This window comes from Morchella importuna (assembly GCF_003444635.1).
Source record: "Morchella importuna strain M04M26 chromosome Unknown Morimp01GS002, whole genome shotgun sequence".
NCBI lineage: Eukaryota > Fungi > Ascomycota > Pezizomycetes > Pezizales > Morchellaceae > Morchella > Morchella importuna.
In genome coordinates this window covers 1672705-1697493 of record NW_025763399.1, presented here as the reverse complement: position 1 = coordinate 1697493, position 24789 = coordinate 1672705, and the positions used below count along the sequence as shown (strand labels likewise).

The following is a 24789-nucleotide window of genomic DNA, read 5'->3' as shown; positions in this document are numbered from 1 at the left end:
TTTTGACGGCATGCATGCGCATTGACCTTCGATTGGGCCGGCCACGGCCACGCGGTGGGCGATAAATTACAAATCAGGGGGTGATCCGGAATCATCATGAACTGCATCGATTTTTGGGCGGCGCTCTAACGGAGATACTGCATGGGCGTAGCACGTATTCCCGATGACCTCCTTTGAACTCGGACGACCGGGGTTTCCCGCCGCCCAGAGTTGTTGACTGTGTTTACATGATTGGATTTCCTAGAGCGGCTGGGCCAAACTCAACACTTTCCTTCTCAAGTCAAGCATTGTAATTTAGAGCTTAGCTAGCAGGAGCTCTCATGGATTTCTGAGCAAGCTGTCGGGGAATTTTCCAAGCTCCCAAGCCATGGCTTGCTGAGTACACTAACCGCCTACTAATAATCTCCGAGCTGCCAAGCAAGCAGTAACAACGCAATAGAACCAACCACCAGAAACGTGGTATGAAATCATTGACAGCTCTACTAAAATATCAACCAAATTTACCTACATACTCTGCCATAAGGAATTGTGACCGCAAAGGTTTCAGAAGAGCATATTTTCATCCGTACGCCCTTCCGCGGTTATCGTGGTGGGGGCTCCTTTTATCCGTACTTTCTCCGCTGCGCCGTCCTTTGTAAGACGTTGGTTGTCTGCATCTGTCTGTATCCTGCAAAAAAATCGCCTCCCGGTTGTACACATAAACCACAGGTATGGGTTATTGAGATGTCTCTGCTCTACATCCCAGCAAATCGATTTTTCGGGAATAAAACTAGGTCGATTACTCTAGATGAGCTCCTCCTATAGCTAGCTCTCGGCACGACGCGACAGATTACTCTTCAAACAATTTGATGGCTGTTTTTCGTCGCGGTTAATGAAAAAGACACAATCCTACCAAAAGATATATGACGGCGGACCTGCTTTTCATGTAGGTACATGTGTCTGGGCAAACCTAGCAAGAGCACGGTACTCGACCTGCTTTGATATCATCAAGGTCTGGACAATTGGCCGGACTTCCCTCCGGCCACGTTTTATGTCGCGATCTGTCCAGCTCCCCCCTGTGACCCTGGGTACTCGCTATCGCAGTTGCTCCGTGCGCTCAGACATTGTACGTGCACCGTGACAGTCACGTTCTCACCAGAGGAGAGGATGGGGTGATTGATAGTCGCTGCTCCAACTTCGTTCTGACTAGTGTAAGGAGCTTGGGGAGTTTCAACAGTTTTGAAGGCTCATGGAGGAGGCTGTTCTTTCGTGGGGGGACGGTCTTTGATGATATAAAGCTGTCGGCGCCCTACCTACCTACGGTGTCTTTAAGAATTTTCTTTCCTCCATCCTGTCCGCATATCCAAAGGCTATGTTCTCGGGGAAGATGTGTCGCCCTGGATACATGTAGTGTTGTTTAGAGCTCGGCGCCCTTAAGCGCCTCTTCTTAGCTCTCCGGCTCCCCGCGTTTTCCCCAGCTCAGCCCTTCAGTAGTAGTTTATGCGGGGCCCGGGTCTTAAGTTTCCGAATTCCGTAGCCAGGGCCGTCTAGATGTCTTTCAAAAACAACTAAAATTGTTTTGTTTTTCAAAAACTGTGGGGTATATCAACTACGGGCCAATTGCCAATTAGTAAAGTTACTCGACCAATGAAGAGCGACGGACGTCAGATTGCTCAAACCAAAACCTGGATTGGCATATTTTTTTTGTGTCACGAAGAGGCTTCGGGGCGTAATTAAGCTTTTTGATATCGGGCTTTTCTTTTTTGGAACTTCGCTTATCTCGCTGGATGGATGAGCCGTATCGCCGAGGGTGTGGTTTGGCAAATGAAAAATGCGGTTTGGGATCAAAGCGAAAAACTGACCTCTGCTATATATAATAAAATCATCGGCCAGTGCTATGATGCTGTTTCTATTTCCAGAGATGATATATCTTTGTGGGGCAAAGTAAAGAAACGAGAACGCAGGGAATGTATTCTTTGAATTGATGAGTAGAAACAAGGAGAGAGAGCGGAAGACCTCTCTTTATAGTTACGGTTTAGAGGACAAATTACCTCCAATACAAAGGTACAGATAGTTTAACAGCGTCCAAACTACATAATAAAGCGCAATTGACTTGCCACAACCAATACCGGTACGTATGTAGACCGCCTTGTGCCAAGTGTCTATAGAGTCAGGCTAACAAAAGCTACGATTGCGGTTTTCACAAAATATATATATCTCTTGGTCTGTCAGCTGCACCGAAGCAATACATATATATTGCAATTGTCGTTCACGACCGCCCTCACAATTCACTGCATGTCGTCAAGATACCCCCAACAAGCCTAAATAAAGTTTCCTAGCTAGCGGCATGTACGATCTGTTCTTCCCCGGAATCTGCGTTTCCCACGTTTTTCTCCCCCACCCCCATGTGCCGGTACCGGTACCTACAGCTCTCACATCAACAATTACTTACAAGGGTCTTTCAAGAACTCAGCCAGCCGCCGCCCTGCCGACACTTAGGCCGGAGAAAACTCTTCACTAGAAACACCGTAGTTAAGCAGAGTCTGGTCTAAGTCCGCTCGCCTTCTCGGGCTATCTCTTGTCTGTGTAGCTGTGGTCTCCTTGGGTGTTGCTGGTAGCGTGTGTCGGGTTTTCGGGTCAGTGGTGGCCGAGGCGAATGGGCGTCGGGTGATAATTGGTGAATATAGCAACACATGGACTGAGAACTGAGGTATTGGGGATATCTGAGATGAGGGCTTATTTGCAATTGCTAACCCCGACTCTCCCCGTGTCTTTCATGACCGGGCCTCTTCTGTGTCTTGGTATATCCATGATCTACATACATACATGTACTTTACCCACCCGCAGCCCTACCTCCTACATGTACTTTACACTTACCCCATCCCCTCCACACCTTCGTGTCCTACACCCCTCCACCTCCTTCTCTCCCTCCTCACCACCCACTACCTCCCCGCCGCCGCCACCGCCACCGCCCTCATCCCCACCGCGCCCACCACCGCGCCCACCGCCACGCCCACCAGCAGCGCATCCCACTCCCCAAATACCCTCTTCACCCGTGCCTTCGCATCCCCGACCCACAGCCAGCGCTCCCCGCCGTGCCGCCTCGCTGACCGCAATCCCGGCAGCCCGTCCAGCGAGTCAGAGTTCCACTCTACCTCATAGTCGTCCATCTTGCCCTGCGACACCATCTTCCGCCCCCAGTTTGCCAGTGTGTCGCGCTCGGTGAAGACGGCCTTGACTTCGCCGTCGGGCGAGGCGGTGGTGCTGGCGATGGGCACTCCGAAGCCGCAGCTGGTTTGGACCTGTTGGTGATGGGTGCGTTAGCATCCTCTCCATTCTCCGCCCTCCGCATTAACCCATCTCATCCGGCCACCTCTCCGCCTCTCCGCTCGGCCACCCGCCCGCACACCCCGCACACCCCACACACCCAGACAAACACTCACCTTCCACACGTCCATCACCACCACCGCCCTCGCTGCCTCCAAACCTTTCCCCTCCCCCACCTGCATCCCCATCTCCTCCAACAGCTTCCCAAACTCCTCCTCCTCCTTCTCCACCACCCTCCCCCTACAGAACAGTCTCAGAATCCTTGGGCTGCGCGCAAACGACGCAAACATGACTGTGGCGCGGCCGTTCTCGTACACGTGCGAGATGGTCTCGTTGCCGGAGCCGGGGGCGTCGATGTAGGCGACCCTGTTGGGGCCGAGCACGGCGAAGGAGGAGGCGGGGAGGCCCTTTGGGGAGAGGTTGATCTGTAGGGGTGAGGGTGTTAGCTGTGTGTCGGAGGAGGGGGAGAGGGGGGGAAGGTTCAATGGGGCAGGTGGAGAGTGGGGGGAGGGGAGGGGGTACGTGTTTGCCAAGTAAGGGCGCGCTGGCGATGAAGAAGACGCTCTGCTCCATGAGCCATGCGGTCAGCTCTGGGGAGAGGGATTGGTAGTAGACTGGCATTTTTCTGGCTGCAATTCACTGTAATCTCCAACGTTTAGGTAGGTAAACTGGTACTGAGCTGCGCGGGGCGCGGGCTCAGAGATATAAGTACCCTAGTAGTACCCAGGCGGCCGTGAGTCACCGCTGGGTATATTATATATGTAAAGCGCGTTACTAACCACCTTCCCTTCTCCGTTCGAATTCCCCCACTCTTCCCCACATATAGTACCTCCTTTGCGACTGTACTTGCTGGCCGGAGGTCGGCTTGCATGCTGCAGGCAGGACAGGACAGGGTTGCTTATCGATTTGAGATACGATCATTGACCGGGGTTGTCGTCGCCGCCAAGGCGAGATATTAAAATGGGTTACAGTACTCTACTGTACATCTACAGGTTGCCTACCTATCTACAAGCTACAACTACGGATTCTATGAATATGAGGACAACGTAAATATAGTAACCCAATTGCTACTACTTCCACTACCCTCATGGACTGTTTTGCTATACCGGTGCCGGATTTTAGCGAAACGCTCCGTATCCGACAGCATCCGTGCTGACGGGCGATCAGCCACTTATATATGGTATTCGGGCCGGCCGGTATTGGGATGGATGTGCGCACTAGTCATAAGCTATAAAGTATGCAACTGAAGTAGAATTATATACTATGTAGATAGCCGGGTTGTTAAGATATATGTATGCGGTACATAGAAAAACGGCGGGCTTGGGAGAATATACATGTAGTTACCGGCAATGTACGTACCGTTCACAGAGCGAAAAGGCGGCGGTATTGTGGGTTTAGAGTACATATATGCTGAGGATGCGCCGGTGTCAGTATTTACTACATGTACCTACAAACCACCTGTGCACCCCGTCCAGATAGAGAGGGGGCTTTGAGTGTTCGATTGCAGCTACGTCAGAAAACACAATCTACAAACCGTATATTATCTGCAAATTGCAAATAGAGAATACCGGATGATCTGGGTTAGTAAATAAATACTTATTCCAGCCCTAACTACACCAAAATTACAATTATATGTGCCAGGAGCTATCATTGACCGGTGGTTGACAAATCCATTCCCCAATACTCAATCATCATGCCAACCATATTAAAAAGCCGAGTAACACTCAAGACCCCGAGAGGAACTGAAGGAAGCTAAACTTTTGAGGATGTGGACTATACACATGTACGCATGATGTCCGGACGAGCTAAAAGCACCGGCACTGGTGCCAAAAATCGGCCCGGGAACGCGCGCAGTCTCAACTATATATCACCTATCACCGAACAAACAACAAGCCACACGAAAATGGTAACAATAGTTTCGTCTTCCCAGCCGCATATACGGGTTGGTACGTGGTAGTAGTATATATGAATCGTCTTATATAGAGTACATATAGGCGGTATGAATATGTGAGATGCTTCCCATAATTAAAAACAGCAGCAAACATCACTTGATCGAAGCTGGGTGCGGGTATGTTTGGCCCCCTTGGGCTGCAGTAATAAACATCTATATATCTGCTGTCACTGGTGATATAGAACGATGCTAGCTCTGCGGAGTGGAGTGGCGTGCGGCGGGATGATACGAAGTTTAGAAACGGAGAGGCTCCACCTAGGCATATACATAACTGTACTCCAGGGTAACATCCCAGTACCTTTAAACGACACTTGTCCACTCCTCCTATACAATAAATTGCACCGGGATATAGCGAGCGAAAGCTTATTTCCGCCAAGTGATCCCCTCCATGACGTGAGTTAATTAGGTTGCGTCTGACATGCATCATGTACATGCACTCTAGAGCACTATATATTTTAAAATTATAGTAAGCAGCTTTTAGGGGGGTGGGGGAGTTGTTGAGAACAAGATTAGTTATTATTATCTACTCTACGTCCTCTTGATCTTTCTTATCAGTACAGTCCGTGACCTTTCTGTATGTCTCACGCGCACGCCGCCGCACCCCCAACACCCAACACTCAACATCTAGAGTACCTCTAAAACCCCAAAGCCCCACAAAGCCCCAGCGCAGAGATAAGCCCCCACAGACCTCTACCCCAAGTACATGTAAGAGCGGGTTCTCGCAGCCGTATATGTATCGGAGATCCAGCCTTATCTGGGCACTTCGGGTAACCGCAGCTAGGGCCGGGTGCACGAGCCCTGACAAGAGATAAAGCTTGGTTTGAACTTAAGGGGCCGGGGCGAGCAACAGGAAACTCAAAAACGTACACAAGATCCACCATGACTACATGTAGTACTGTCGTACCGTAGTTATACTTGATTTCAAAGCTCATCTGGCCGGTATACTAGGTGGTATTTGTACAACCCGCGAGCTACATTTATAGTGCTCTACATGTTTGTGGCGACCTTGATCTGGTAATCAAAATCCCACTGTACTGTACACAGCGCCTGGTGCGTTAGTAGGTTAAAGCCTGTAGGGTATGAAATGGCCATCTGCCTATCTCTGCTGACCTAAGACATACATATCTACATGTATATACTCTAAATAACTCATGGGGCGAACCTAGATATTTATTTATACCTGACAAAGTGGCAATCTGTTGATGTAGTCTGACCAAAGGTTACTTCTCCTCCTGGCCCTGGGGGGTTGAGAAAAACACATCACGACATGAACATGATGATGATACTCATCTGTGGCACCTCACCAAAGGTCTATGAGGAATATCAGTATATGTAGGTAGTTCCAATGTGCGGCGCGAGTGTAACACAGGTATCGCTCCACACAACTGCGCATTGTTCTGAACATGGATCATTACACATCACTCGTAGCCAGGATAAACCTAACCCTACCCCAGATGACATCAAAGATACCAAAAAACGCTTTTTTTTTTAATCTCACACAAAATACTAGAACACAAAACATGTCAAAAAAGACTCGATGATTATAATAAGCAGTAGCCAGGCAAGTACAAACAAAACCATCCAAACCAAAACCGGATGGGGGAAAAAATCACAACCATGATACATAAACATGCATGGATGAGGGTAGCAAAGAACATAAGCAGATATGTATAAATAATGCCCCTGTGCTCTCTCGCCAGCTTCCCCTCTACAAATTTCAAAAAGAACACAAAACGTGGATGCAGGGCCCCACAATGGCTGTTATGCAATAAAACAAAAAATCAATCCGTAGCACCGATTCTTTCCAATCTTTCAACTTCGCCAAGTTGAAAAGAAACCCGCAATGCACCAATGAAAAAGAAAAAGAAAATCAATGGGAAAAAAGAAGAGAGAAAAAGAAGAGAGAAAAAGAAGAGAGAAAAAGAAGAGAGAAAAAGAAGAGAGAAAAAGAAAAAAACCTCCAACACCTTCATTGAAACCCGCCCTCATAATCATACTCATGTAGATACCTCCCCTAGATCTTCCATCATATCCCAACCTGAGCTTATTTCGTCTCGCTGGTGTCCTCCGCCATGCCCCTCCTCTCCTCTTTCAACCCATTCTTCACCTCTTGCATCCCTCCAAATACTTTGGATATATCTCTGCAAAGTCCTCAACCCTCTGAGATAGCCTCTGTCGATACCGGTACGATCCTTTGGTGGGCAAGTCGCAAAAGGTGATAAAGGATCTTCCGCTGTCACACAGTTTGCAAAATCCACAATTTTCAGGTCGATCTGTCGATCATGATCCATCCCATCATACAGCATGAGTAAGCTACTTGCATAAAATCTATACCCAGGCAAGCGTTTGATCATAACCTCCAAAGCGTGGAGCTTTTCCAAAATTGTTGGGATATGTCTCAGGACAGATTGCTCAGCCTTCCCGTCATGCAAAAATCGGGTAAGCGCACTTTGAAATTCACGTCCAGCCTTGAGATCTCGCCCAAAGTACTTATCTTCGAAGGTGTAAGTACTACTTTTGGCATTCCAGACTTGCATCCCGCAAAGCCTCACTCCAAGGTCTCGGGAGGTAGTGAGTGCACATTTATTGGCCTGAGATTGGCGCTTCTTTTCATTGGCTTCGATCCCATATTGACGAGTTCCCATCTTAAGATCAAGAACACACGGCCGTTTCATACCTGCCGTGAGATCTTCGAGGAGAAGAAAGTGCTCAACGCGTTCTGTCGGCTGATCTGCCGGCTGATCCGCCGGTCGCTCTGTCGGATGCTCCGTAGGTGGTGGCGGTGGTGGCGACGTTAGCGATGGCGGTGACGGGCTATCTGGCGTGTGACTTAGGGAGATTGCAGGGGGAGGAAGGGAGGTTGTTGGCAGTTCTTGGGCTGAAGCAGCTTGGACCTCAGTAGTTGGAGAAGACCTTCGTGACATGCATTTCTCTGCCCATGATTTTTTCCCTGGAATGATATCGTCCTCATCCATTTTGAAAACCTCATCTTCCCGATCGCCTCCGTAACCATCATCCTCCGCGCCAAAGTTATGAGGACTCAAAGATGGCCTTTTCTTTGTCCGTCTGCGCATACTTCCGCTTGACTGCCTTCTAGCCAGCTTAGTTTTCAGTCCGCGATCAACGCTAAAAGCAGAAATATCGGGGGAGGCAGTTGCTGGTCGCTCCAATAAGCCACTATTCTCGGTAGCCCCACTTGTCGAAACTTCTTTAGCATTGGCGCTAGAAGAGTACTTTCTGTCACCATCATCGCGAAGAAATTTGATGCGTCGATCTTCAGGTGTATTGCCGTAAGAGTGAGAAAGGTCGGTGCTGCTTCTTCTGAAGCCTCTGCTACAGCTCGAAGATTCGCCTGCAGCACATTTTTCATCATGCTGATGTCGATGGTGATGATTAGTGTGATGGGATCGGGAACGTGACCGGGAATGTGGACGATGGTGATGTACTGGCGGGGGTCCAAACACCTCTCTTAACACTTGCTCCTGTAATTTGCGATTTACAGAGGTGGCTCCCCAACTAGGGCTTTTAGGAGTGATTTTTGGACTAGTATCTTCTCCTGTATGTGTCCCATTGATCTCCGTCCTACCATTCTCAGAGCCGAGGCTACCATGCACTACTCCATTCCCAATACCAGAATCTTTCTCGCTATTTACAGATGATTTGGAAGAGTGGGAGGAAGCACTGGTAGAAAGTCTGAACAAGTTCTCAGGAATGATATGCCTGTTATTCTCAAAAACTACTTGTGGTAAAGGAAACAAGGGATTTCCTTGCCCGCTTTCTGATGCTGACACGAAGTTGGGTTCTTTAGAAAACTCGGAATCCGCCGGTGCAGTTTTTGTCTTAGTAGTGTCACTAGAAACGGGGGGGACGGTGGCTGCCTCGGCCCCAGTGGACGCTTCTCCAGAGATATTCTCAATCTCCTTCTTCTTTTTCTTCTTAGGTGCTTTCCGGAAGGTGACATTCAATACCCCAATATACCTTAGATTCCCCAATAAATCAGTACGTATGAAAATGAGACAAGTTGAATTTTTTAGATAGAAATGGTAGCTTACTTTGGCAAAAATCCCAATAACTCTGGATGTCTCTTCTCCACAGCCTCATAAAACTCGTTTTCTTTGTTGCTCAGGCTCTTACAAACAGCCCTCCGAGAAAACCTGAATAATGCAGTATGACCTCCGACCTGATGATTGTAAGGTTTGAGTTCCACAGCACCGAGCGGTACCTGGGGGGTTGTCTGGGCTAACGCGTTGGAATGTGATTTATTCGCAGACTGACCGTGGGAACGATCCGGCTTCGGGTTCCGGGCGATGGGAGTAGCAGTTGGAGTTGTGTCTATTTCGGATCCATCTTGACCATTTTCGTTTCCCGACGAATCATCATTACTATCTGAAAGCTCCGAAAACCCGGATGCTGCGGATGAATAACCCTCATTATTAGAGTGATAACTACTGTAATCATCGTCAGGATTTACACGATTTCGTCGCTCTGCGTGATAGTGAAACTCGTCATCTCCAGACTGAATAGACAAATCAAATTCTGGCCCTGTTTTACCAGGAGGTGGAAGGATGTCATCTCGTGTAACATCGGTAGTAGACGGATCTTTCCGCATCGGTTGACTATGCAGGCCTATTGCCGAGGCTGATTTATTTTGGGCTGTGGTAGGGTCTGGAAGAACTGATGGCGTCGGATGTGGAAAGTAAAGTGCTGAGGATATCTCATCTTTATCGGACTCTTCATCCTCATCTTCATCCTCCACCTGGTCAACCCGATCATTTGCTGTTTGTTTTCTGGAAACATCAACCGACAGCTCGTGACAGCCTAATTGACCTTCAACCAAGTTTGAGGTTGGGAATTCGGAAGCGCTAACGGCGAGATTTGTTGGGTTATGAATATTGGGAATGATCCTTTGGTTTGATTGGGGCGGTGGTTCAAGTTCCGATCTATTGATATAGATGGAAGCCACTGAGGTAACATCTTCTGGGGCGCGAGACACAAAATGAGATGCCGAAGAAGGCGTATCACCAGGGACAGCTTTAAGAACGGAGAGCTCATCACAAGATGATGGAAAATATCTATCGTCTTTCGTATGTGTAACTGAGAGAGAATTAGAGAGAGAATCTTGCGGTAATTTGCTTTCATTTTCTTCAGTTTCTGAAACCAAAGCAACACAAGGATTTTGCTCATTTCCCTCGGCTACTGCCGCCGCTTTCTTTCTTTCCTCTCTTTCGACCTCCTTGGCTCGCTGTTTCTCCTGTCGTTCCTTTTCCTTCTCTCGCTCCTTTTCCTCTCGACGCTGTTTTTCTCTCCCTCGTTCTTCAATGGCCTGCTCGTTTTCTCTGAACAATCCAAGTCTTTGTGTTGCTTTCCTACTACGAGAATTGCTTTCAGTGGCCATGACGGCAGAAATAGAGGAGGATCGTTCGATGGGCCCTTTTGCGACGTCATCTTCACAACTGATATGTAGTTCGGAATCTATAGAGACCTGGCCCTCCTTGATAGGAGATGTGGCTTTCAAATAGTTTTCAGGGCTCGAAGTTCTGAGTTTCTCATCCCAATTAATTGTGTTATCAACGGTTGAGTTAGCTCTCAGAACAGCCCTCAGGCCACTGGCACCAGGGAGAGGGGTAGATGGACGGTCTGGACTGTCCGCGGGACTTATATATGGTGGAAGTATTGCTTTTGGCTCATCGTTATTTGAGTCGTTTGTGTAGCCACCCCGTTGGGGTGGTGGCTGGGAATGCTAGAATGTAGGATACCGGCAAGTGTAAATTTATGTACCGGAGGGAACGAAGATGTAGAATGAGGCCTCCAGTGGCGGAATTGTGGTCGGGGGGTATCATCGTCAACAAGGGGTTCACCGGCTCGTGAACCATTGTCGTTGTTGGGCAGAATATTTGGAGTAACTGAGTTCGAAAGTGTTTGAAAGGATACTGTAGATGCGGGTGGATGTAATGATGAGGTATGTTGGTGTGGTTGTGGTTGTGGTGTAGATGGAGACGGTGATGTAGGGAGTGTTCCGTTAAACCCTCTTAGATCTTCAACGCCACCTTCACTGTTTGTCGATGGTCCAAAGATCGGCAGAGTCTTTGAGCGGACAGGAGGGTGGAATGGAGGGCGGGAATCCTTCAAAGGTAATGGGTCATGGAACGGGACTGGCATGGGGAGTCATTGAAGCCTGCTGGAAGCCAGGTGTCCGATGGGAGAAGTATGGGGGTGATGACGTTATCGCTTGATGAGATAACCGGAGCTGGTGAAGCAGCACCAAAAACAGGAGTACGAAAGAAGAGAAGGAGAAGAAAGAGGAAAGAGGAAGGGGGGGGTGATGAAGGGGGAAGAGGAGGTCTTTGAAGGAAGGGGTCCTGGCTAGCCGTGAAGACTGGAAGAGCGGCTGGGGGCGACTATGAGCAGGTGTAGGCAGGAACAGGAGGGACCTTGTGATGTGATCTCGGGGTAGAGCAGAAAGAGACGCAGTGTCTACCAAGTAGGAACATACATGTATGTACTCTTCTTATCCAGTAGTGTGTGCAAGGTGTGTGTTGAAGCGGACAAAGCAACGCAGATGATGCCAACTGCGCTCAACCAGGATCGAGAAGAAGGGGAAAAATCCACTCCCTCCCCAGCTCCCCCCTACTTACATCGCTATTGGCCCTCATAAGACCAGCTAACTAGCTAAGTTACACTAACACGTCCTCGAGTACCTACCCAAACTAAGCAACCCCAGTGCCTGTACCGTTCCAAGATACAGCAAGATAGTGAGCACTCGATCTAGCACGGCCACATTTCAATATGTACAACTCAACCTCCTACACACAATACCTAACGTGGGATCCCAAAACCAATCAATCAAGGGTTTGATAGGATTATGGATAAAAACAAAACATCCTTATCAAAAGAAAAGATGGCGCCAAGTCCTAGCTTGTTTGACATCGGAATACTTCTATCATGGCCATCTTAATCTCCGTCATCTTGAGTAATTCCTTTCGATTCAAGATTTTCTGTCTTGATGTCCCACATCGAGTGGTTTGAAACAATCCGACTTATACATTAAAAATATTCGCAGCATCATTGGGGAAACTACATCAGTTGCATACATGTAATGGCCGGGCTCTGAACATCTCGTATGTGTATATCGTGAGATTTCCGAAGAAGAAAAAAGTTCTTCAAAGCCAAGCAAGTCGACTTGTGCTAAGCGGGACATACTGCCGAACCAAGGGATCCTGTTGGACCCTTCAGAATTTGCAAATTGAATTTGGGGTGAAAATACCATTTATATTAATCTCGGTTTACTGCACCCGCCGCTTCCCCATTTATCGTTCGGCTCAGTAGTGGGGAACTATCTGTCCACCAGAAATCTTTCCCATACTTTAACTAGGCGGTATCCGACTACAGTACTGTATTTAGCCATAGAAGGTGAACCAGAAACATGAAACATTCTTTGCAGTTTCTCCGTAATGTCTACCTGGTAGACGTTGATCAGTAGATCTCCTAGATCCTTGAACCAGGGGTTAAGGATAATCGGCCGGAAGTTTACAGTGCAGAGCCTATTATTATTCTGTTTAGTTATATCACATTTAAGTTTCATATCATTGGATACAGATATGTAGTCGTAGTACCTACATGTGGAGGCCTGGCTTGAGGTTTATCCGGATGGTGAAAGCACAATGTCTAGCCCGCTTGTTGAACGTAGCGGGTAAACTGGGCGAGTTTGCCGGTGGGTATGGGGACTGTGATGAACAACTGATCCTGATGTGCCGAGTGGATAACACAATTGCCCGAGAATTATTGGGAGACTTGAGAAGATAAGGGTAATCGTAGCTACCAAAGCTCCGAGAGCTAAGATACCCGAAAGAACCCTGGGGAATTTACACATGATGTGATAAAGCCTAGAGCACACCAACGGCAGAGGAGCGGCTCTTGACATGATGCAGCCAGATCGTTGCCAAGAAAACTTTATCTTACCGGAACATCCCGGCGGAGAGTTGCTACTCTTAGGAATATTGCTTTGTACTGATGGCGCCAGGGTTAGGGTCTATCAACCACTGCCGGCAAACCTCGACCACACTGATTATAACATCCCCAGAGCATGTGTTATAAGTTCTCTAATGCTCCTCGGGGATTCATGAGATTTTCTTCGGACGGAGTTGAGCTAGTAATCAACCACACTCCCTCTACAAATGAATATTGTGACTGGTTGTGATACCAGTAATTATACCAAGTCCAACGGGGACTAAAGCCGACCACTTATAATTACACAAGATTACACAAATACTGCGGTATTCAATGATCAAGCAAGTATGTAGACAAGATGCCCCTTTCCTGTATAAACTGCTTATGCGGTTATCCGCTACCGACACTCTTTAAGTTTTTGTTATTTCATTGGCCCTCGACTCCACCCCCGATCATCGACATTATCCCTGGCCTGCAATGGTTTGAAATTCTAACTCGCGTAATACTCCGGTAGTTCAAGAAATCTATAGCCGCTTTGATGCAAAATAAAATGGTTTGAAAAGGTTATATGTGGACACGAACACGAGGAATAGTCTTTTGCTAACGTACTAACTTTCACAGGATGCAGCTACTCCAGCGAGCCAATCATCAAAGGCGTGCCAGCGCAATTGGAAGACGTTCGGTGCCGGCTCCGCGGGCCACGGATTAAGGTCACCAGCCAGCTATGCAAAGAAATCCAATTCATCAATTTCAGCTCGATTGTTGGGTAAATCATACCTGTAATGTGGCCAACTCCGGAATGCGGGATTTATGAACTTGTCTTGGGTGTCCAGAGTAAACGTTCACATCGAGGGCTCTAGCTTTTTAAAAATACATATGAACCTCGAAGGCCTCCGGCAGGTGGTAAGTGTACCAGGCATCATCACTACGGTAAAACCTCACAGCGATCCTAGTCTCGTATACAGACTCCAAGTTGGGAAATTCAGCTATCTCATGCCCCTGGCGCTGGCGCGATGCTTCTCAGGTGCCGGCTGGTCCCAAGTGCGATTTTGCGGGGAAATAATATCGTTCACTCCCCAAAACGAAACTGCAAATCCGGGGGTGTCAGATTCTGGAGGGGAAATCGATTTAGGACCGAAAAAATGTGGCAGCAAGAAAACTCTACCGACTTGTCGATGCCGTAGATGCGATAAATTGCAGAAAAACAAAATGGAGGCTCATGTGATTTGAGTGATGTATGTGCCTATCCATGTACGTTCATAGTCGCTCTACTTGTTTACCACGAAAAGAACCAGAAAATGCAGTTGCTCAGGGCAAGGATTATTTGTATGGAGTGGCGGTGATCTCTCATACAAATTATCCCTGTTTCCGTCACTTGCATTTTCTGGTTCTTTTCGTGGTAAACGAGTACATGTCGTACGTACAGTCGCGAAAGCTCACTTGCATGGCCATCGGTCACGGGCCGTGGGCATCGGAGGTTTCACTTTGTATGCAGCTTAACGGGGGATAGTGGCTACATACTTTCTTTTGCACCCCAGAAGACTGAAGTGTTTTCTTTTTACGGGCGCATCGTAGCTCACCTATTTGTACCCAAGTACCTACATTTACTATGAAACTCTGTAGCTGTCCTTACAGATACGTGTATCTTGAGATCTCTACCCTCAGTTGCGATCGTAACGCAATGCGGTACAATGCGGTGCCTCGGCTTGACTACTTTAGTATCGTGTATGAGTGATCGTTCATGATTGAATCTCAATCAGCCTGGGTAAAACGTGGTATTGGTAGTGCTCTGGAGTGGATCAAATCATGGAAAGACAAGGATCGTAGGCCTTTTAAGATACGCATCGAATAGAGTACAAGGGATGATGCACGTGCTTTTAGACTTCAGCTGGAAATCATCAAATTTAGCATAATGCTTGGTATGTTCTGTGATTACATAGCTTCTGATCTCCATCCAACCTACCCGATCGAAAATCTCCATCTAATTAGTTAATGCAGTATAAAATGGCCATGGTAAGGCATGGTCTATGTAGTGTCTTAGCTGCAGAGATCGGATGATCACTGTCTCAACCTACGACAGCGTGATGAATGTAAAGGCTAAGAACCTTATTCACTGTGTTCAGATCAAAACACTAAACAGATAATCAATTGGTCTCGCTGTCAATGACAATGTTCAGACAGTGTTGTCGATCCGTGGGCCAAGTCAGCTCGAGATTTAGGCTCGACTCGCGAGCGCGCGAGCTCAATTCTGGCTCATTAAGAGTATGCCTTATCACTCTGTGTCAAACTGGACTATGCCTTTTATTTTAGGATTTTAGGTTATTCACGAGTTTAGGCCGTTCACTGGGTTGACTTCTCTCTGTTATCTGTTGTGGAAGCGCCTCCACTTAATTCGGGTTACCTTTGCGATCAGCACACTTTCTAGCTAGGAAAGTACGCTGTGCCACAGGCCATTGCACTACATTTTATTATCGTGAGCTCATGTATACATCGCTCTACGAGTCCCAGGCCTCAAGGAGCTGCCCTATAGATCTAGACCATACCACCCGGCCGGGCCCCATCACTATCACCCCCATACTGACTCTAACTACGACTCTGGAATATAATTACCGTATTAAAGTATCTGGGTATGAGATCGTTTGTGTTCGTTTTAGCTAAAAGGAAAAAATACATAAATAAAAACAACTTGAAATGCACCAATCATGCTTGATCACTCGCAATCAAAGATTGGTGAGGCCAGACTACCATGCAACGGCAATCTGTCCCTGGTACTCACGGGAGCTCTTTATCAATCTTGGCCTTCCACGCCTCGAGGCCCTCATTCACCTCTTTGATTGCAAGAGGGTCAGAGTTAACCCAATCCTTGTCGACATAGACATTGTTAGTGAGGGTCATTTTTGCCGAAATTAACTCTAAATCGGTATTGACTGCTGATAGTCCCGGACCCATAGATTCGGCCTCATGCGTGTCTTTGTAGATAGTCACATTGAAGCTTGCCCCCTGGCGGAAGAAGAAGTTGGACTCACTCAACCCAGTAGCACTCGGAAGCATAACAAATGGTTGCATGGAGACCTCAGATACTTCATTCACATATAAGATCGCGCCTTTTTCAAGTTCTTCCTTCAAACCAGGGAGCGGGGGATCAAAGGTGACCTTATCAGCCGAGAGTTGGATATTGGGCGCACAGAGGAGCATATGGTCGATATGGGTTTCCTCGGGTGTACCATAAACGTAAAATGGCATGTAGTTCTGGGGGTAACTGGAGTCGCGGAACCTGGCGCGGAGATCACGCCGCTTCAAAATGCGGGCTTTGGTGGCTTGGACATTCTTGAGAAGATTCGTTCTGGGTCGGAGAAAGTCCGTAACATTTCTAGAGGATTAAAGGCAATTCCCTATTTAGAATACATACCCACCACTAAAGTTGATATCCGCTTTGAAGGTCCCCGCTGCAAAAATATCTGGAAGTTTGACTGCTGGAGTCTTCAAAACAAATGGAGCTTTGGATTGGATTCTCTTGCTTCCACATATGCACTCATTGCATCATCTGGAACCTCGGCCTCAAGGACAAGCTGTGTACGGCTATCCGCCTCATAGAATAAGGGCTTATAAGCAAGGTACAGCTTTGTGGTGCCCTGCATGGTGAAGCTGTGGTTTGTAGCATCGATTGAAATTTGAAACGCGGAACCGGCAAGCCTACATGTAATTAAAAAGAGACCAAGTTAGTGGCAAAATCGTTTTTTGGGGGTATTCAAGACTGGCTATAGACATACATCGACCTCCTCTGAGGCAACTTTTTCAAAGATTGAAGTTAGCTTCGCAATGAAGTTCCTCTCTGTCGGGAATGGTAATATCGTCACGTTTCTAAGAACAAATAGGTTTGTTTCGCCCTTAAGACCGAGTCGTTGCTTGAAGTGGTCCGCACAGGCACCATATTCGTGCTGTAAGAACTCCGTAGATGTAAGGAAAAGGGAAACTTCGGCAGGTAGTTTGTCAGGTGATGTGACTGACAGCCTATTGACGATACGCCGGTTGAGATTATTTGCTTCCTCCACATTGTCATTCAAAGTCCCGTCTTCAAGACGGAAATTGCACGCAAATGTATTTACGATTAAATCAGATTCCAGAGATCCAAGCAGTTGCGTTGCTCTAGGTATCTTGAGATACCTCCCAGTTCGTCCTTTTGAGGATACGGTCCCGGATTTCTTGCTTCTCTTTGTCAAGAGCATCAGCTCTAACCGGCCCTTCGGTCTCCTCTGATGGGGGCGTATTTAAAGGGACGACGATGAATTTCTTATTTTCCATCGGAGCCCAATGCGCGGACAGCTGTGAATAAAAAGATGACGTTAGTGCTGTTATAAGTGGATAGCTTTGAAGTTTGCATACATACCCTGCTACAAGTAAAAACGGTTTCGCCGAGTAACCCACCATATCCATGTTGGTTCAAGCCGATTACCTTATGTGATAGAAAGGTTGCACCTGCGGCGGCGGCGGCGGCGGGCTTGCTGTTTGTTCCATCTAGACGTCAGTTTACGAAGTCAATCAAACAAAAGGATAAACTAACCTTCCCTCAACACCGTAGACACCAATGCTCTCAGTAGAAGGTTGTCCATGTTACTAAATATTTCATCCTGTTGTCACGGTAGTATAATGTACCAGCTGGATATGGAACATATCCGGTCTTGTGCGGATCGATAGTTATTGAATTTGCGAGGTGCAAATGAAGCAGCTGTTTTGTTGTCTCTTTTCGTAGAGGAATTGCTGCATAGTCACCCTCGTCTGGAGAATTATCGGGCTGACCCTTTGCCCGTTTTGGCGGAAGAGTAGATGCAAAGTAGCCTCCCCAAGCAGCATCAGCATGAACGATGAATGACATGCCGAGGCGTTGGTATTTTTTGCGGAGCTTGAGAACCTTAGCGAGTGGATCAACGGCACCCTCCTCCGTCGTGCCAATGATTGCTACCACTGCAAAAACAGCTTGTTTTCTTTAGAGACATTCTTTCAAAATGCATCTAGTTTATCTGCGTCAAGACGCGCACCTTTGTCTACGGGAACATTGATGACGTTTTCAGAGCCAATACCCGTGATGGCTAATGTGATGAAGATGTGGGTTAGCAGGTTTGTTAACTAAGGTGTAAGGGTCAGATATTTAAACCCACCAGCAGCCTTTGGCCACGAATAATGCTTAGTGGCAGATACCATATATTGTACCGGTTTATTAATTTCAAACTCCTTTTCGAGGGCGTCATTTCCAATTGTTTGAATGCTATATTTTCCGAACGAGTCCTGTAAAAACTTCGACGAGATACCATGCTCCTTTTGTAGTCTATCAGGGGTATCTGGAGTAGCTATAATTGAGACTTTAAGGTTAAGTAATTCCCAGGTAGAAAGTTGACTGAATAACTTTGGGTCGCCACCTTCGCAGGTCTCAACTTTGAAGGTTTTGCTGATGATTGAAAGTTCTTTCTTCATGGCTTTCTTGAGAGAAAGGGGATAGAATTTGATGTTTCGAGCTGGAAGAATTAATACATAGTTTAGTGATCATTTATATATACTAGGCTTATAGGTAAAGTTTCATCTTACTAACCCTATATGAAGTTATCTCGTATTGTTAGTGTCAGTTCAATAGCCCTTCTTAGATGTCCATGTAAATGCACGGGGGAGAAATGGTAGACATGGACTCACCAAATAGACTCTAGATTAGCCACAGTACCGTCACAGGTGATATGTCCCCATGCTGTTGGGAGGTTATCTGCGCTATTGGGGTTACTGGTATTATTTGGGTTGAAATTATATTTAAGTATTGAACATAGCTTTTCACCGACCATCATCTCGAGTAAAGTAGTGTTTGGGCTTGCCTCGAGAGCAATATTGTTTGGATTAAAGAGCATTGTCATTAAATAACCTAGGATAGCTGGCATGCTAGTGTCGCATGTCATATGAGCGCTGTAGCGAGCTGACCAGAAGGGAATCGAATGCTTATTGAGAAGCCCAGAAAGCTTATCGACATAGTTTTCGAGCCTTGCTACTTGAACTAAGTATGTCGGTGAGTCTCCCACGGCAGAAGTAGTGAATTTCTGGAAACGGCCAAAGTAGTTAATATTGTTTCGTCCGTGGAACAAAATGGGGGACGTACCCATCGGTAGGATAGTATAAGGCTCTAGCGCGTCTCTGTTCGTCGATGACCGAGTTGATACATGGCTTGAACCAGGCAAAGTTCTCAGCCTGAGGTCCGAGAAACCATGGCACCCACAGCTTGGTGTTGCGCATTGTCTTCATCAGAGGAGGCTTTCGGATAGAAAGTTTCGATAACAAAAGGCATTTTAGGTAGCTTTTATTGAGAAAATTGAGGATGTTGTATTTTTACATTGGAAGATGGTAATGGTGGCCTTTATATAGTATGATTCTTGAACTCTTTATGGTTCATCACTCGCACACCATGCGTGGTACTAGGGGTTTAGTGTAAAGTCACTATACGACATGATGTCTCAGAGATGATAATCTCAATTCAATCATCACTACATGTAATCACAAAAAAAGAAAAGGGGGGGGAGGGGTTTGTGGAGATCTCTCTGTCGCATCTGAAACCTGCCCAGACATGCGTAGTAGTTTTTAACTACATCTCATGACGTTCTTGGTAGCTAGAGTTGATAAACCAGAGAATGCAGGGAAACTGCTCCCCGAATCTTCAAAATGACCCATTCATATATGTACCTAATCTAAGATAAAATCTTAATGTATGCATTTGGGGCAGTACTAGCACTTGCGTGGGATCAATAGTACGTACGAGTTGACAGCAACAATGTATATGGGAATCTCGCATCATTGCCTTCAAGTCCTTCTTAACTGCTAATCGGAAAGTCCTGGTAGCTTGTCATAATATTCATTTACATTACTTCCAAATAACGTGTTTCACCGGGAAAGCGATCGTCACCGGGAAAGCAATCAAGGGTGACAACGGGATGATCCAAAGTTGCTGAAGAAAGTCGAATTTATATACAATTACAGAACTAAGTAGCCAGAGGTATTATTTAGATGTCTCCCAAATATTTTTGACATGATTTACCTCTATCTAGCGAGAGTATTGTTTCAGAGAGGTCGTTGACTGGGTTAGGGAGTGTAAGCTTTATCGACTTTACCAAATTTTGGTTTATATTCATTATAAAGTAACTCCAGGATTCGGAAAGGACACACTGAACCCTCTTATATGTGCCTGCCTTCACATATTGTGTTTTGGTGCCCACAACCTCATTTTGTGAGGTTCGGTTGCTTTCCCGGTGATCGTGAAACACGTTATTCTTAAGCTTTCTATCACTATTCTGAGCATGAGGTTTCTTTTGGATAATTTCATGCCGAGATCCTCGAACGTGTCTCTGAAATTTGTAATTGGTCATCTATAGACTATTATAATGGTATAGTTAAGTGTTTAAATGATTTACGTCTTATTAATAGAATTCTGCAATGGCTTTAGGTAAAATGTATTAATGTAGCCTGCCAAACATTTGCCACTAAATGGGGTATCTTGGTAGCATTTCATTATGATCCAGTACTTCTTGAATTATATGCTCGTAGATGTAAATAGACCTGTGCAACTAAGCCAGTTAATTCCCTAGTCTTGGGGATCTAGCAGAGTTATATTATTTGGATTGGGTTAAATCTGTATACATACAAGTACATGTACATACTACTCGATGTACGTAACACTTGAAATTGCACTTAGATGTGCCTTGTAGTTCACACACGATCTTAGTACCACCAATAGCCGGAATTGTAGAGAAATAGACTCAAAACTCAATTGATATCCTGGTGTTTAAACTTTCCTTTATCCTGTTTCAGTTTGCGGCATTTTGAAGTACATACATCTAGTGATTGGTCTGACATGTGGTGTTACTTGTCTAGATGTAAGTTCGGGGTAAGTGGTCACCCTTCAGATGTGGACCGTCTCCGGCTCGGAAGGATGGTTTCGATTATTAGCCGTCTTTAAAGAGTATATAGAGATTTAAAATGCGAGATTATCTTGCAAAATTTTTCAGCAACCTTTATCGACGTCGTGGAAATTATATATTTTCAACCTTAGTTGTCCTAAAATGGAGCGTCTAGCTAGCAGATGCTGCTCAGATACTTGTATTTACAACCCTATTGACATATCAGACAATGCTTAACATAGGCTGTGGGAAGTTGGTCATTGGGTCAAAATTTTATGTATGTTGATCTTCGAGTTGCCGTGACGCCGATATGGTGAACCTCGTGCGAGGGCCGGGCCATGTAACCGTGCCAGAGTTGACATAAGCCTCTGTGTGATCAATACTCTAGTACACAAGTGGTATTTCCTAAAGAATAAGTGAGCTGCAGACTTTTGAAAACTATGTAAGAATACATGTATATATACTGTAATTACATGTAATTAGGACCTAAAATTTATCTTTTCGATCCCAGACCCATTTGGTGGTGGAAAGCCACGCCAAATTGGGGGACTGATCTTCGTTCCTAGGGAGTAGACCATACCCTAGTGAAACCATACACATGCATGGCTTGAAATAGAAGGTCCGGTACATGTATATAGTTAACGAATTAACAACTCGTTGATTATTATAAGCCTGAAGACTCAAGAATACGGCTCAACATCGACGTCGCTGTACTCACGACCTATGCTTACTATGGTTAAAGTACGCCTATATAAAGATTGTTTCTCAAGACACCTATATGTTGCTTCTTTGATGGCATGGTTTCCGGAAAATTCGTCTCGGAATCAACGAGAATCGAATCTTCATTAGCTGGCGGTACGAATGACGTACGATGATGAATACTAACTAGTGCATGTATTATCCAGTTTTGACCTATATACCTGCATAGAAGGGGCTCCTTGTATGGTATAGATATCTCCGTCTCGGATTACTCTATATTGTAGACGCCCTAGATCCCCTTATGAGCGTAAACATAACCCAAAAAGCGTCATGACAAAAGTACTACATGTAGTTGTTTGTACTGCCCAATAACCATCAAAAGGCCGGTGACTACCATTTATAATTCAAGTCTAGGTATAAGCTTAACCATAAGGGTCCACACCACAGTGGCACGGATTGGAAACATGAATTTTCGGCAGTGTGTTAATTGCGGTGGTATTAACAATTGGCTTTCTTTCTACTATGGCGTTCAGTAAAAGGTCGTGAAAAGTCGCCTGTTTTCACTAAACGCCTTAGTAGACCATGGTGAAAATCAATACGTTTACATTCTATTGATGCATTCTAATAAGATAGCCGTATATATAATCGGGAAATATGTGCGGATCTACTCATATGTAGAGGGTGAGCGGGAGTACACCCACCCTAGTATACGTACTGTTTCCCTTCAAATCACTGGCTGGAGACCTGTAATAGCGAGGAGCTATTCCTACCTAGGATCCTACTAGTACTTTTTAGTTGCCAGCTTGAGTCTTCGCTTTGTACTCCCGCTCTATGGATAGATCCGCTATATTGTCGTTTTTGTCGCCCTCGGCATCCTGGTGAGTGCAAGGGATGGAGATCGACACGGGACGTACATGGGAAATAATAAACAAGTAGATGACCCACTCCATATACTTTGTGATGGTAACCTAGCGGTCAGTCGAAGCTTGTGCTTTGAATAAGCAGCTGGTACTCCCCATACACATACCTGGATGCCGACATCCTGCAATGGCTTAGTTAACTGGCCAGGGAAGGATGCTATCGGGGACGAAGCCCCAGCTCGATTTTATTCTCACACATGGATTGAAAGGCTCATCTAGTGATGTAGTTAGAGTGTCGAATCCTGATCTGGAAGGAGGACTGTCTGCATGCTGATCGATATGCCTACGTACATACGTACCACATTTATGTACGTATCCGGCCGGCCCGCAACGACTCCCGCCAAGTTCTTGGGCCTAGATTGATTTCATATATGGTGGTGTTGTTGATATGAGTGCGGCATTTTATTCCGTATCAGATCTCTGTTTTATTCTCCAGATCATCTAGAGTCAGCAGCATTGGTGTACTCAAAAAATGAATGGATTGAAACCACATGTATCGAGACAGAAACCACTCGCAGCCGCGGCAGAACAAACCACCATTCAATCGTAACCTTGATCATGGAACCTTTATTCACCAGCCCGAAATCCATTAATTAATGGAGTATATATGTATGTATGTTGCACAAGGTAGCCGGGCTGCTACTCTGTAGGTACTAAAATTAGGATCCGTCACTTGGCATGTCTAGCAGATGGGAATACATCTGATCCGGCTATAGGTGCAAATGTGCACGTGTGTTCTGGATAGTGTACGTGGTCGATAAAACAAGTTAACTCGACTAGCCACGAGCAGCCACCCTCACGAGTCGAGTTGGCTCGAGCTCCCTCCACTGCTCGACTTGAAAAGCTCGAGCTTTTGAGGTGTTATTTTAACCATACTAAAAACGCGGAAAATATCCTTGGTAATTGATTTTACGAAATGTGTCAGTAGGAAGCCCTAACCCTGGAAACACCCGTTCCAATGATCAAGAGATCGATATCACCTAGAATGACCTAAGGACAAACATCTGAGACCACTGAAAAGCTCGAGTGGCTCGAGCTGCACTCGAGCACTTACAAGTCGAATCGAGACGAGCAGCTGTTATCACGAGCCGATTCGAGCTTTTCCTCTTGCTCGTCTCGAGCCGGCTCGTCGACCACACTAGTTCTAGAATACTCAGTTGGCCAGGTGTGTTTTGAAATTGTACGTTCTAACTACAATGTGAATATAAGGGAATTCTAATATAACTAGTCCAGGTTTCCCGATAGAATTGAGTGGAATAAGAACATGTGAGATCCTCAGAGAGATATATGTACAGAAAAGGATTTTGGTGGTAATAAAGCGCATGCTCATGGGCACGTACGCATACCAAATTGATTGTCCATATTTGTAGCTCGTATTTTTAGGTTCCAGAATTCTTGTCTCGAGCATTCATATAGATACATTGTGCATCATGGAGCGCACTTCTCTGTCACTGTTGAGTTGGATCTACATCAGGGAAAACAAATTATTATACTTACATGAATCTGCAACGCTAAGTCGAGCTTCCCAATCGATACTGAAACCACATTTTTAGGCATCCAGTACTCTTCATTTCAGAAGAGACCTCATTCATTATATGTATGCATCTGTTATATCGATTTAGCTCTCATACTCAACAACCTAGATAATGCTAGCTATAGCGTTATTATATTGCTTGGAATTAAACCCTCTGAAAAATGAAAAGGTTCCTCTATATTAGCGTTTTGTGCTGCTGTCAATTAGCGACAACTAACCTACTTGGGGGGAGTTAATATTCCTCCTAGGTTGTAAAAAGAGACCATAAAACTTATCTGTCACACAGTTTGCACTCACAAACTAGATACGATTATTGGTATTTTTATCGGTGGATCTAATACTGAGATCAACCACTGATTGAATCGCTGGAATAGCACTGGGGGCTAGTCGATCTAGTTATGCCCACCTACCTCTAAAACAAACCAGCAATAGGGGGTTCTTCGTGACCATGGGTCTATTCCTATTTGGTGGATCTTAAACATCTAGGCCATTATCCATGAGACGAAAAGG

General features: G+C 45.9%; 5 protein-coding genes across 5 annotated transcripts; all 5 read right to left on the bottom strand.

Moving 5' to 3' along the window:
* Nucleotides 1–2921: 2921 nt before the first annotated feature.
* On the bottom strand, nucleotides 2922–4177 carry LAJ45_01300 (uncharacterized protein; the record flags this gene model as incomplete). The annotated part of the gene is made up of 5 exons (XM_046110895.1): nucleotides 2922–3281; nucleotides 3423–3731; nucleotides 3829–3920; nucleotides 3982–4019; nucleotides 4086–4177. The coding sequence occupies 5 exons, from the start codon at nucleotides 4175–4177 to the stop codon at nucleotides 2922–2924; spliced, it is 891 nt and encodes a 296-aa protein (XP_045976073.1).
* A 3077-nt stretch (nucleotides 4178–7254) lies between these two features.
* LAJ45_01299 (uncharacterized protein) lies at nucleotides 7255–11416 on the bottom strand (the record flags this gene model as incomplete). The annotated part of the gene is made up of 3 exons (XM_046110894.1): nucleotides 7255–9235; nucleotides 9310–10988; nucleotides 11036–11416. The coding sequence occupies 3 exons, from the start codon at nucleotides 11414–11416 to the stop codon at nucleotides 7255–7257; spliced, it is 4041 nt and encodes a 1346-aa protein (XP_045976072.1).
* A 1174-nt stretch (nucleotides 11417–12590) lies between these two features.
* Nucleotides 12591–13127, bottom strand: LAJ45_01298 (uncharacterized protein; the record flags this gene model as incomplete). The annotated part of the gene is made up of 4 exons (XM_046110893.1): nucleotides 12591–12716; nucleotides 12789–12798; nucleotides 12875–12981; nucleotides 13077–13127. The coding sequence occupies 4 exons, from the start codon at nucleotides 13125–13127 to the stop codon at nucleotides 12591–12593; spliced, it is 294 nt and encodes a 97-aa protein (XP_045976071.1).
* A 2849-nt stretch (nucleotides 13128–15976) lies between these two features.
* LAJ45_01297 (uncharacterized protein) lies at nucleotides 15977–16842 on the bottom strand (the record flags this gene model as incomplete). The annotated part of the gene is made up of 3 exons (XM_046110892.1): nucleotides 15977–16547; nucleotides 16614–16684; nucleotides 16756–16842. The coding sequence occupies 3 exons, from the start codon at nucleotides 16840–16842 to the stop codon at nucleotides 15977–15979; spliced, it is 729 nt and encodes a 242-aa protein (XP_045976070.1).
* A 508-nt stretch (nucleotides 16843–17350) lies between these two features.
* Nucleotides 17351–18673, bottom strand: LAJ45_01296 (uncharacterized protein; the record flags this gene model as incomplete). Its single annotated transcript, XM_046110891.1, has 5 exons — nucleotides 17351–17527; nucleotides 17592–17719; nucleotides 17858–18166; nucleotides 18241–18291; nucleotides 18361–18673. The coding sequence occupies 5 exons, from the start codon at nucleotides 18671–18673 to the stop codon at nucleotides 17351–17353; spliced, it is 978 nt and encodes a 325-aa protein (XP_045976069.1).
* Between the last annotated feature and the right edge of the window lie 6116 nt (nucleotides 18674–24789).